Source organism: Heptranchias perlo, chromosome 5, assembly GCF_035084215.1.
Source record: "Heptranchias perlo isolate sHepPer1 chromosome 5, sHepPer1.hap1, whole genome shotgun sequence".
NCBI classification, from domain to species: Eukaryota; Metazoa; Chordata; class Chondrichthyes; order Hexanchiformes; family Hexanchidae; genus Heptranchias; species Heptranchias perlo.
The window spans coordinates 65,834,632-65,848,629 of record NC_090329.1 but is presented as its reverse complement, the minus strand read 5'-3'; the positions used below and the strand labels follow the sequence as shown (position 1 = coordinate 65,848,629).

At 39.1% G+C, this 13,998-nt stretch overlaps 1 protein-coding gene across 3 annotated transcripts in view; it reads left to right on the top strand.

Annotated features, from left to right (window-relative positions):
• Positions 1-13,998, top strand: part of cd2ap (CD2-associated protein) — a 185,079-nt gene that overhangs the window by 163,963 nt on the left and 7,118 nt on the right. For all 3 annotated transcript variants that reach the window (XM_067984523.1, XM_067984522.1, XM_067984521.1), the window contains 4 exons: positions 7-140; positions 3,993-4,108; positions 10,855-10,959; positions 13,117-13,268. In XM_067984523.1, the coding sequence (XP_067840624.1) occupies positions 7-140; positions 3,993-4,108; positions 10,855-10,959; positions 13,117-13,268 (507 nt within the window). The remainder of the gene's footprint in view (positions 1-6; positions 141-3,992; positions 4,109-10,854; positions 10,960-13,116; positions 13,269-13,998) is intronic.

Genomic DNA, 13,998 nt, shown 5'->3' with positions numbered 1-13,998 from the left:
TAATAGAACAAATGGAGAGGTGCCTTACAGTCGACCAAAGTCAGAATTTGAATCAGCAGTGCTTAGACCAAAATCTGAGTTCCAGTCATTGCTTGTCCGACCAAAATCAGTAGAAATTGCACCAGACAAAGCTGAAATAGGTAAGGCACTCAGTAAAATTCAAGACAATAGATTTTGATTTGTAAAATCATTTGTTCTTTAGCACAATGGGTGCAGTTCTGGTTATTGTGAAATTTTCTGGACAAGTCGCTGTGACCAGTATGAAGTTCATTTTGAGGACATAAATCCTTGTTATTATCAGGTGGACCATATCCCTCAGCGAAAGTTCTTGGATAGGTGAACTGTAAACTTTATTAATTTGTGGATATTAGTTCTCTGGCTAGATTTTCCAAGTTTCCTAAAGGTAGAAATACCAATGTACTGTTTCTAGTTATCTCTCCACTTCACAATTTTTTTTAACTGTGCTCCTATGATTTTTCACCCGGGTTTACACTCTTTGAAGACTGCTTTAGTACAACTATTTGAAATCTTTTGTTCCATCAAAACTCCTCGATGCACGATTATTTGTAACTTACTTGTGGCCATCGCTCCTGCTTAAATATATATTAAGTGGTTACTCTGCTATTGCTTTATTAAGCAGCCTACCAGAAGAAATCTTCAGATTCCTTAGTTCCAGAAATTTTCCATGGCTTTTCTCCCCTAATTTTTGTTTTACAGCATAATTCCTAAGTCACCCCTCAAATATTTAAAGGGTTTCTTCTTTTTCTGCCATCTTCCTTCTCTCCTAAAATTATCTAACAACTCCTGCTAAAAATGTGGTTAAAGAACAAGCAATCTGGCTGATTTTCCCTTCTGTAACTCAGGGGTGCTGTACCCCTACTAATACCCATGCAAACTGGCTGTGAAAGACTAAAGCAATTTTTTTTAAAAAGGCCAATCTTCTATCAGTCACATTATAACGTTGGGCTTGTTCTTGGATAGGAATGAAATTGATTTGTGTGCTCATTAAAAATAAAATTATGGATCATATTTTCTTCTGGATTCTAATGAAAAAGCAGGTGTGAATTAAAATGGGATCAATGTCAGTAGCAAGCACTGACTGTTCATCTGTACTTAGTGCTAATCTTGAAATTTTCATGCACTCAACAATAAGTTCAAGCTTTCTTAAGGTCATCAACTCCCTCAGCTGCAAAATCCCATCTAAAAATGAATATATTACTCGAAGTTAAACGAGTATAACGTGGTACAATTTTGAAGCATCACCACAGAAGTGAATAGCAAGCCAATTTACACTGATAAGCTATTCCATCACAGGCTCCATGATCACCATTAAATTGTTGATTATTGACTTCTGGTCATCTTAGTAAAAGTGGAATTTTTTTTTAAACTTTCTAAAGATGTAAAATACTTCATGTAATAAAAAGCAGCAAACATTTTGATGCAGTGATGGAACCCATATACTCCATATATTGGTGTTTTGAATAAATAACTTTTATTCCCTCTAATCATTGGGAAAAAAATTGCAGAAGCAGCAGTTGTAACAAATTATTTTAAAATTTTAAAAGGAAAGTGCTTGAGAGAGTGCAAATAGAAATATAGTAATACCAATAGGACATATTGATTACAGATTAGAATGAGAACAAAACTGAGTTACATTTATAAAATGTGGCACATCCTATGCATTAGAAATACATTGCACTATTATCAAATAAAATTTCCAAATAATTTAAGCCCACATTATTTTTAAAAAGGGTCTTGAATAAACATATTCTTTGCCCTGATGTTTCAGAAAATGAGCCAAAATCATAATTTAAAATTTTAGGTTATAACCAGCAAAATAATTTCATTCTGAATTAATATTTTAATGTGGTCTCATTTTACTGTCAAACATAAATTTAGTAGACTGGAATCAAACTGAATATTCCTTTTTTAAAAACAAAAATTTTAAATGAATCTCTCATCTGATTGTCTATTTTGATCTTATTTTCTTAACCTAAAAATCATGCATTGTTTCTTACTAACCATGTTGAACGACCTGATGTCATTTTCTCTTAAGGTAAATAAAAGCATTGTTCTAGGAGACCATGGATATGTTACTGAAAGCTGGTGATGGCCCCCATCATCTAGACATCAAGGAGCAGTCTCCAAATGGTGGTGTAAAAACTGGTTGAAATTTATTGTAACACAAACCTGTAGGGCTGAATAGGCTGAAATTCTCTCATATTTTTGTATTAAGAATTTGACAGGTTTTGTCATTTGAAAGCCAAATAACCACTTATTGTATTCAAACCATTCTTAAGCAGAAAATGGTTCCACTATCAGGTTTAAGGCTTTGTGGGTAAATGAGGATTATTTCAAATTTTGTTAGGCCATTTGCCAGAAAATGCTATGAGTGCTTCTTGGCTGTATTAAACATGTTTCTATTATTTATACTGGTGAGGTCCTTTTAGCTTTTTGAAAAACCTTGTTTTAGGTGTGTCACGATTGGCTATTAGTTTTTGATTACCAGCAACAGAGTTGCATTTCAAAATTAGACATCCTTTTTGTTAGCGGGTCATATATTACGATGCATGCAACAAGGTCCCACAAACAGCAGAGATAAATGGCCAGGTAATCTTTTGGTTGAGAGATATAAGTTGGCCAGGACACATCGAAGAAAAGCAGGGGATTTCTTCTAATAGTCCCATGGGATTTATTACATGATACATTCCATTAGCCGGTGAACGGAGTGAACGTTCTCTGTTACAATCTCTGGGTCATGTTATCTCGTATCAAGATATTGGCAGAAAAAAGGCAGAGTCTGGATCACAGGGGATGTGAGATCCTCTTACAGAAGTGGCCGATGCTGAGTTCAAAATAATGGTCCAGAGTTTGCAGTAACCGGTCATCGAATGGCACCCGTCATTAGTTAGACTTGCGCTTGCCCATTTCATTTCCATTAGATTTTGCACTACTAGTTGCAGTAAGTGGGAGATGGAAACAGCGCGGCACCCTTTACAGGGCATCTGGGATCCGTGTGAACAGGGCAAGCAGCTGTGTATCTCCTTAACCAATCAGATTGAAGGATTGTTAAATGAACAGTGCAGTATGAACAAGGAAGTGTAAATTACAATAGTGAATTCAATGTAAAATCATGTGCAGAGAGGGAAAGAAAGGTTAGATAGAGAAAAAAGGGACAAAGTTTTTTTTTAAATTAATTTAATTTTTAAAAAAATCTCCAACAGCAAACCTGAAAGAATGAGACTCCAGACTTGCAATAGTTAATTTTCAGTGGCGGAGAGGTAGTTTGGCAGTAATTAACAATTATCACGCTGTCAAAAAGGGTACTTAGACTGAAATGGACAAGCCCTAACTTTCTGTGGCAACTTTAGTTCGTATCTACCATACAAATACAGGAACTTCCCGCCGTTCAATGCATCTGAATGGTGAGTCAGACAGCGAGATGCCGTTTTTTGCGAAGCTAATGCAGGAAGGGCGCATCTCGGACAGCAACTTTTGGATTTTTGCGTTTAACTGCGCATCTGCCCTCGCCTAAAGTTGCTGTGCAATTTGAGCATAAATAACAGTGAGTGCTGTTAGCCTCACCATTATTTTGATGTGCTCACTGTTATTTTGACATCAAATTCTGGGCCAAAATGTAGTGTTAAAAACCCAAAAACTGTGACACCCCTCAAATCTGTTTGGCACATGGATAGGGCACTGCTTGTCACCCATGTTTCTTTTGACCATTCTGAGATGACAAAAGGTAGTATTTTTCCTCTTAAACTAGTTCTGCTGTCTCACTGAAGTGCAATTTGTAAAATTACTGATCTACATGGCCTAGGTGTTACTGCTGTATTACTAAATATTTGATCACTATTTCATATCAAAACCTTTTAAAGTTGACGTTATAATATATAAAATTGGCATGTCCTGTTGATAAGAATTTGCTGTATTTTATAATAGGCTGTTCTAATTGGATGTTGAGGGATTTTCATTTGTTTCTATTGCAGATCTCATGAGCTTTGACACTGTAGAATCTTCTGGTGAGAAACTCACTCATCCTACAGCTAGTAGGCCAAGGATGCCAGGAAGAAGGCCACCCAGCCTTTTTGTTTTCAGTCATTCTGTGAGTGTTTTTTGCCTTCTGTTTATAAACTTTGGCATAGAGGAATATTTTTTGAATGGTATTGTATAGTATACATAACCAATTTAACTCCCCGGTTGCTTAGTGAGTGAAGACACTGCCTCTTGTGGCACTAAGCCATAAAACTAAGGAGGTCCCAAATTCACTTCCTGGTCTGTGCTACGTTAGCTAGGACAGCAGTGGGATGATAGTCAGTGGCACTGAGGCCAATTTTAAGAGGAGGAAAAAGCCAGGGTCCTTGTTCATTGTTTTCCACTGGCTCCTGCTGCGAAGTGTTGGATTAGGACATGATCAAGCTCAGCTGTGATGCCTCACTGTCAAATAGTTTGCCAAACACTCGCTTTTCATGCAAATAATGCCCATTTGCCAGAGGGCTATGGGCACTTTTGGAACTATATGCCAGGAAGAGTCAGCAGTGTCAGCAAAGAAGGTGGGGGGGGGGGAAATTGGCAAAAAAAAACGAGTACACCTCTGGTGGCTGCGTGTCTGGACAAGGTGTGCAGTTCCAGGAATGAGTGTGGGAGGCAGGCCAGGAGGTGAGTGATGGTCAAAAGCTAAGGCCTGTAAGAAAGCAATTGGGCTAAGAAGTGAAGTCCCAGGAGTGATCAGAAAATAACAGGCAGGGGCTAATGAGGCAGTGCTGGAAATATGTGGCAGGCTTGTAAGATGGAGCAGCAGGGGATGCTGTTGGTGATGGGGTCAAGAGTGAACTGGGAGATGTTACAAAGGTAAGTTTTTTTTTTAAGGGTCTGAGAGAGAACTCGTGCAGCTGAAAAGGGAGATTTTTTGTACCATTTTTTACTGCCTCTCTGAACCAGTAAGAAATGGGAGATTTTTTTTTTAAACTCAAGTATCTAGTTGTTTTTCCATAGTAAAGCATTGAACCAACGGTCAAACATCAGCAGTGCACATACAGTATTTTTATGCTACTTGATCCCCTTGGTGATGCTGATAGATACAAATATTACATTTTGGTAGGAAGAATAAGGGGGCCATACACTGCTTGGATAATAGCCTAAATGAGGTAGAGGAGCAGAGTGATCTGGGGGTACAGATACACAAATCACAAAGTAGCGAGACAGGTTAATACGGCCATTTTTTTTAAAAAGCGAACCAAGCACTGGGGCTCATTTCTAGAGGGATAGAATTGAAAAGCAGATAAGTTATGTTAAACTTGAATAGAACCTTGGTTAGTCTACAATTGGAGTACTATGAACAGTTCTGGTCTCCATACTCTAGAAATGATATGGAGGCACTGGAGAAGGTGCAAAATAGATTTACTAGGATGATACCAGAACTGAGAGGTTATACCTGGCAGGAAAGGTTGAGCATGCTCGGCCTTTTTACTCTGGAAAAGAGAAGATTGAGGGGTGACCTGATAGAGGTCTTTGAGATAATGAAAGGGTTTGATAGGGTAGATGTAGAGAAGGTGTTTCCACTTGCGGAGGAGACCAGAACTAGGGGCCATAAATATAAGATAGTCACTAATAAATTCAATAGGGAATTCAGGAGAAACCTCTTTACCCAGAGAGTGGTTAGAATGTGGAACTCGCTACCAAAGGAGTAACAGGGGTGACTAGCAGAGATGCATTTAAGGGGAAGCTAGATAAACACATGAAGGAGAAAGGAATAGAAGGGTATCAGATCAGCCATGATCTTATTGAATGGCGGAGCAGGCTCGAGGGGCCGATTGGCCTACTCCTGCTCCTATTTCTTATGTTCTTATGATATGCTGAAAGGGTTAGATGAAGTAGGGAGGGAGGAGGCTCGTGTGGAGCATAAACACCGGCATTGGCCTGTTTCTGTGCCGTGCATTCTATGTAATTCTATAAGTATTTTAAAACAATTGTCTCTATACTAGATGTATACCTATTTCCCATCCTACTTCTTTGTGTCTCTGTGCTCCACTCTTCTGCCTTGCTTCCTGGCTTTCAGATATTTTCAGTGTGTTTTCTCTCCAACTGTTTTTCTTAGCCTCTGTCCCTTTCCACCTTTCTCAATCTATCATTGACTGTCCTCTCATCTGTATGCCTCTCACACAATTTGCTGCTTTCACGTGTATGTCTTTTTCTGAGTGCCTTTCTCATGCTTTCTTTGTCTCCCACAAGACTTTTGTTGTTTTCTGTCATTCTTCCTCTCTCGCTCTTTGTATTTCTCTCTTCTGTGCCCTTCCTTTTCATTTTCCTTCCTCTCACCTCTTTTGGGGATTCCTTCCCCCAGTATAGTGTAAACAGTCTGTTGAATCACTTGCTCTTAACATCTGGCTGCAACAGAAACTATTCAGAACGCCTAATACGAATTTGCAAGCTTACACATATTAATATCTCAAAGTGGTAACTTGTGATGTAATTAATATATGAATGCATATTACATTGTCACTTCAGGCAGCTAGCATGGTCAAATGGTTTGCATTGCAATGTGACTATCTCTTGATCATTCTTTTTCCCTTTACAAAGAATAAATTGTTTTAAGAAAGTCTGGCTATCTTTTATCTTAAAAAAAAAACCACAAGTTTTCCTGTTTGAATTTTGGAAGATGACAACCAATGCATCCACTATTTCCATGGCTACCTCTTTTACTACTCTGGGATGCAGATTATCAGGCCCTGGGGATTGATCAACTTTCAGTTCAATTAATTTCTCCAGCACTTTTTTTTACTAATACTAATTTCCTTTAATTCCTCCTTCTCACTAGTCCCTTGGTTCCCTAACATTTCCGTGAAGACAGAACCAAAGTATTTGTTTAATTGCTCTGCCATTTCATTGTTCCCCATTATAAATCCTCCTGTTTCTGACTGTAAGGGACCTACATTTGTCTTCACTAATCTTTCTTTTTCTATACTTGTAGAAGCTTTTACAGTCTACTTTTATGTTCCTTGCAAGTTTACTCTCATGCTCTATTTTTCCCCTCTCATGCTCTATTTTTCCCCTCTGTCAATCTCTTGGTCCTTTTTTGCTGAATTCTAAACTGCTCCCAATCCTCAGGCTTGCTACTTTTTCTGGCAACTTTATATGACTCCTCTTTGGATCTAATACTATCCTTAATTTCTTTTGTTAGCCATGGTTGGGCTGTTTTTCCTTTTGTGTTTTTGCGCCAGAAAGGAATGTATAATTTTGCAATTCATGCATTTGTTCCTTAAATGTTAGCCATTGCCTATTCACCGTCATGCCTTTAAATGAAGCTTCCCAATCTATCATAGCCAACTCACTCCTCATACTTTCATAGTTTCCTTTGTTTAGATTTAGGCCCCTAGTTTCGGATTGGACTACTTCACTTTCCATCTTAATGAAGAATTCTATCATGTTATGGTCACTCTTCCCTAAAGGACCCCGCACAACAAGATTATTAATTAACCCCTTCTCATTGCACAATACCCAATCTAGGATAGCCTGTTCCCTGGTTGGCTCCTCAATGTACTGGTCTAAAAAAAACATCTCTTACACACTCCAGGAATTCATCCTCCACAGTATTATTGCTAATTCGGTTTGGCTAGTCTATATGCAGATTAAAGTCACCCATGATTATTGTAATACCCTTGTTACATGCATCTCTAATTTCCTGTTTGATGCCGTCCCCTACATTACCACTACTGTTTGGTGGGAGTTGTCTATAGGCCTCCAGTATTTTCTTCCCCTTGGTGCTTCATAACTCCACCCAGACTGATTCGACATCTTGATTTTCTTAGCAATAGTGAGAGAGGGTATTGGCTCTGATTTCATCCTTTACTAACAATGCCACCCCACCTCCTTTTCCTTTTTGCCTGTCCTTCCTAAATATCAAATACCCTTTGATATTCAGCTCCCAGCCTTGGTCACCCTGCACCCATGTCTCTGTAAATGCAATTATATCATATCTGTTTACATCTATTTACGCTGTTAATTTGTCCACCTTATTACGAATGCTTCATGCATTCAGATACAGTGCGTTTAGAATTGTCTTTTTAATGTTTTTAGACATCTTAACATTTTTTTGTACTATGGCCCTATTTGTCTTATTACCATTTTTTCTTACCCAGACCCTATTTGTTTGTACGCTCTGTCCCTTCCTGACACAATCTGTTATCTTTACCCCAATCATTTTCCTGCACTGCTTCTTTGTCTTTTCTCTTTAGAATTCTAGATTTCTCTCCACCGGGACTCTCCTCCCCCCCCCCCTTATTTAGTTTAAAGCCCTATCTACCTCCCTAGTTATTCGATTCGCTAGAACTCTGGTCCCAACATGGTTCAGGTGTAGTCTATCCCAGCGGAACAACTCTTTCCCCAGCACTGCTGCCAGTGCCCCATGAATCGAAACCCACTTCTCCCACACCAATCTTTGAGCCACACATTCAGCTCTCTGATCTTATTTACCCTATGCCAATTTGCTCGTGGCTCAGGTAATAATCCAGAGATTATTACCTTTGTGGTTCTGCTTTTTAATTTAGTCCCTAGGTGTTCAAACTCGGACTCCAGCTCCTCAACTCGGAGCCAAAGTTCCTCGAGTTGCAGACACTTACTGCAGATGTATTCGCCCTGGTCAAAAATGTCCACAAGCTCCTACTTATTGCAGCAGCAATGCATCTCCTGTTCTCCCATTATTTTATTTATTTAATTAATTAAGTGTTAATCAAATTATTTGCATAGTTTAATTTATTAGATTAAATAAATTAGGTTTAGTTTTTTAAAATTGGTACCTATGTGGACCACAACAACTGGATCCTCCCCCTCCCACTCCAAGTTCTTCTCCTGCTCGGAGGAGATTTCCTTAATCCTGGCACCGGGTAGGCAACATAGCCTTCGGGACTCGAGCTCCTGGCTGCAGAGAATAGTGTCTCTCCCCCTAACTATACTGTCGCCTACTACAACCAGCTTCCATTTTACTTCCCCCACTTGAACGGCTTCCTGTACCACGGTGCCATGGTTAATTTGCTCGTCGCACTTGTCCACAAGGGTTGCAAGAACCTCAAATCTATTGGACATGCGCAGGGACTGAGGCTCCTGAAATGCTACCTCCTGGATCCCTGTACATGCCTCACTCGCAGTCACACCCTCCTGTCCCTGACCACGTGTCAATTCTAAAGTATTTAATCTAAGGGGTGTGGCTGCCTCCTGGAGCAAAAGGTCCTGGTAGTTTTCTCCCTCCCTGATGTCTCGCAATGTCCGCAGCTCGGACTCCAGCTCCTCAACTCGGAGCCAAAGTTCCTCGAGTTGCAGACACTTACTGCAGATGTATTCGCCCTGGTCAAAAATGTCCACAAGCTCCTACTTATGCAGCAGCAATGCATCTCCTGTTCTCCCATTATTTTATTTATTTAATTAATTAATTAAGTGTTAATCAAATTATTTGCCTAGTTTAATTTATTAGATTAATTAAATTAGGTTTAGTTTTTAAAAATTTAGTTATATGCTATATGTTAACTTAAAACTTAGCTCAGAGTCACTGCCAATCACTTACCTGCCTCACCTGTGACGTAATACTGCAGTTTTCTCTTGTTGGAGGTCTGCTGCTGCTCAGGTCTGCCGCCGCTCTGCGGAAAAAGTTAGGAAAAGCAGCCCCCCCCCTCCCCCCCCCCTCCCCCCCCCCTCCCCCCCCTCCCCCCCCTCCCCCCCCCCCTCCCCCTCCCCCCCCCCCCTTCCCCCCCCCCACCTCCCCCCCCCCCCCCCCACCCCCACCCCCACCTCGCACACTTACCAAACTCTCAAGTTGCTCACTCTGTGCCCACTGCACTCAGTGCCGGTTGCACTTAGAGGCCCCTGTATTTCTACTGTTTGCGACTCTGATGAGTCAGCCCTGCTCTGCTACTGTTTCTAGCTAACCAATTAACTAACTACAGCAGCTCTCCAGTAGGAGAGCTTGCTTGTTTGTCTCTGCTTAAGCCTGATAGAAACTTAAAAATTTAAAGTTTAAAATTGAACTTAAACAGTTGATCTTGCTTAAAAGTTAATAGCAATTAACACTAGATTTTAAAAGAGAAGAACTCCCACAATTACCAAACTCTCAAGCTGCTCACAAATATATTAAAACTAATTTTCTTTTTAAAAATCTTGGTTAAATGCTCTTTCATATTTCTCCAGCTGTATTCCAAATTTACTGAATTTTAAAAACATTATTGAGACAAAATACGTTTCTTAAAAACTGCAGAGATCATTTTGGGACTGAAACATTTTTTTCTGCACAATGATGCCAATGAGAGTCATCCCTGATTCTTCTGAAAATCTATATTATTAAAAAAAATTAAAACTTTATTTTTGTAATGTTGAAAGAAAATCCAATGTAAAATGGCAATTATATAGTGTACATTAGTACTACCTGTGGCAGACTTGAAGCATGGTTTTTTGTGGTTTGCTTGGTAAATTCACAAAAAGAAATAACCTATAGTATGTATTTCTAATTGGATGACTGCATTTGGCCTGATGCATACCTGATCATGACAGATTGTAAATCTCAAATGCAAGTTGTTATATTTTTAAGTACCGTTAAGCAGTTTGTCTGCAGAAAGAATAGTTCCTATATATGTTTTAGTAGAAGGAAAATATCATTTTTGGTAGCTCGCCTGCTTAACTGAAAAGACAATATTGATATTTTAAGTTTCAGTCTAAAGACATATGGCAAGGAGAAGCAGAGCAGACTACAGTATTTGTACTCTGTCAAACAAAGTTAGAGTAATAGTAGTGGTGTTTGACTTCTGTTTCTGTTTCTCGAACAGATTCTATAACATTTTAATTTTTTAAAAATCCCCTGCTTTTCAGGCTTTGGGTGAGAGTCATTTAGATAAAAGTTCTAAAATGATCAAAGAAGAGGAGGAAGAAAAAGAAGAAACTGCCAAACCAAAGCCTTCTGATATGGTTAAAAAGGTATGGTTGTCCAATAAACTTGTAAGTAATTGGTTATACAGTTTTGTGTTTCCATGTTAATAGTGGTCTGACTGCAGATCTTTTTGGTTTAATGTAAAGTAGTTTTACCTGTGGCGAAGCAATTTGTAATTTAAAATAACTTCAACATTTCCAATATAACATGATTGGACTTGAAATTAAAATATATATTTGGGGGAATAAAAGTTTCAATAATGTGTACAGTGCACAAAATTTAATTGCAAGTAGTAAAGGAGCTCTTACAATCCTACAAGGTAAGGGCTCATGGGGTTGGGGTAATATATTAGCATGGATAGAGGATTGGTTAATGGACAGAAAACAGAGAGTAGGGATAAATGTGTCATTCTCAGGTTGGCAGGCTGTAACTAGTGGGGTGCCGCAAGGATCGGTGCTTAGGCCTCAGCTATTTACAATCTATATTAATGACGTAGGTGAAGGGACCAAGTGTAATGTATCCAAGTTTGCTGAGGATACAAAGCTAGGTGGGAAAGTAAGCTGTGAGGGGGACACAGAGTCTGCAATGGGATATAGACAGGTTAAGTGAGAGGGCGAGAAGATGGCAGACGGAGTATAATGTGGGGAAATGTGAAGTTATTCGCTTTGGTAGGAAGAATAGAAAAACAGAATATTTTTAAATGGAGAGAGACTATTAAATGTTGGTGTTCAGATGGATTTAGGTGTCCTCGTACAAGAAACACAAAAAGTTAGCATGCAGGTACAGCAAGCAATTAGGAAATCAAATGGCATGTTGGCCTTTATTGCAAGGGGCTTGCAGTACAAGAGTAAGGAAGTCTTACTACAGTTGTACAGGGCTTTGGTGAGACCTCACCTAGAGTACTGCGTACAGTTTTGGTCTCCTTATCTAATGAAGGCTATACTCGCCTTAGAGGCGGGTGCAATGAAGGTTCACTAGATTAATTCCTGGGATGAGAGGTTTGTCCTGTGAGGAGAGGTTGAGTAGAATGGGCCTATTCTCTGGAGTTTAAAAAAATGAGAGGATCTCATTGAAACGTACAAGATTATGAGGGGGCTTTACAGGGTAAATGCTGAGTTATTTCCCATGGCTGGAGAGTCTAGAACTAGGGGGCATAATTTTTGGGTAAGGGGTCGGCCATTTAAGACTGAGTTGAGGAGGAATTTCTTCACTCAGACGGTTTTTAATCTTTGGAATTCTCTACCCCAGAGGGCTGTGGATGCTGAGTCATTGAATATATTCACGGCTGAGATAGATAGATTTTTGGACTCTAGGGGAATCAAGGGATATGGGGATCAGACAGGAAAGTGGAGTTGAGGTCGAAGATCAGTCATGATTTTATTGAATGGTGGAGCAGGCACAAGGGACCATATAGCCTACTCCTGCTCCTATTTCTTATGTTTTTAACTTTTTAAAAGAAAAAAGTTCAAGATAGTTACCCACTCCATTTCTGTCTTCTGACCTCCTTAAGACACCTATGAGCAATCATACTGTCAGATATCTGCAAGGGGTGTTTTAAACCTGTGGTTTGGAAGCACATGAGTGCTTCAGGGACAATTCTCTGATTTATATATTTCTCTCGTCCCCTCCTTTCCTCAGTGTTTCCTCATAGCACTGAGCTGAGATTGGAAACTCAGCAGTGTGTAGAATTAAACTGCATCCCACCACACTTTTCACATACTGTGAACCATTCAGGACATATATCGAGCAGCAAGAAAGCTATTTTATAGGGTGTATCATTTAAAGCACCTTGGTGCCTGTTACTCAATTACTTTAACATTTGATTGGAGTATGTGATGGAACACCATTAAGTGGTTGTTTAAACAATATACACATTACCTAGCTTAGCACCACTAGAGACAAAATCAGATTGATGCATGCTTCCAGATACCAGGATTTCTAACAGATTTATTGTAAACTCTTCAATTAGCTTTACAGTTGTGCTCCATATTTATGCAGCACATCCAAACCTAGTTGGGATCTTATGACCCAGAACTGTTGTAAAATTATATAGTGATTTGAAGGAGTCCTCTTCCAAAATGAAGGAAGGTTCATGCAGTCCTTGTTTTGAAAAAAAAATCCTTGTGCCGAGTAGAATTGATTTTTTTTTTGTGTTTAGGACAGATAATTAATACTATAAACTTTGTTTTTCACTTGTGTTTTAGCCATCGTTCAAACTGAATACTGGAATATTGAATGCTGCTGAGGTTAAAGATACGCTTGAGGTGAATGATAGGAACAGAACTGCAATGGAAGATCTTGTGGCACAAATGACTGACCTGATGACTCTTGTTGAGAAACTGAAGTCCCAGCACAAGTAATATAGCTTTTGTATTCATTAAAAGTGTTAATAAGAGCAAATAGAATTTCTTCAAATTCATTGAATTGCAGACACTTGTTACATGCATAAGACTGATAATGAAGGGATGATACAATGGGCCGGATTTTGACGTGAAAATAACAGTGAGACTAACGGTACTCACCATTATTATGTGCAAGTCGAACAGTAACTTCCGACAACCGCATATGTGCAGTTAAACACAGAAATCGGGACATTGCTGTTTGAGATGCGATGCTCCTTCAAAAACTGCTCAAACGGCATCTCACCATCTGACTCACCTTCAAATGTATTGAACAGTTTGAGTTTCCTGTACTTACCTCATAGATACAGACTAAACACACCACAGAAAGTTACGTCTAAGTTCCCTTTTAACGGCATGGTACGTCTCAATTACTGTCAAACCATCTCTGACACTGAAAGCTAACTTTCACAAGTGTGGAGTCTCATTCCTTCAGCTTTTAATTATTGGATGTTTTTTAAAAAAATTAAATACATTTTTACTTTTTCTTTCTATCTCTTTTATCTCTGTCTCTTATACCAATTTTTCTTTCCTTCTCTCTTTCACTTACTGTATCTGATTTGACATTGAATTCACTATTCTAACTTACACTTCCTGGTTCAGACTGCATTGCTTATTAACGATTCTTCAATCTGATTGGTTAAGGAGATGCACAGCTGCTTGCCCCGTTCACACAGGTCCCAGATG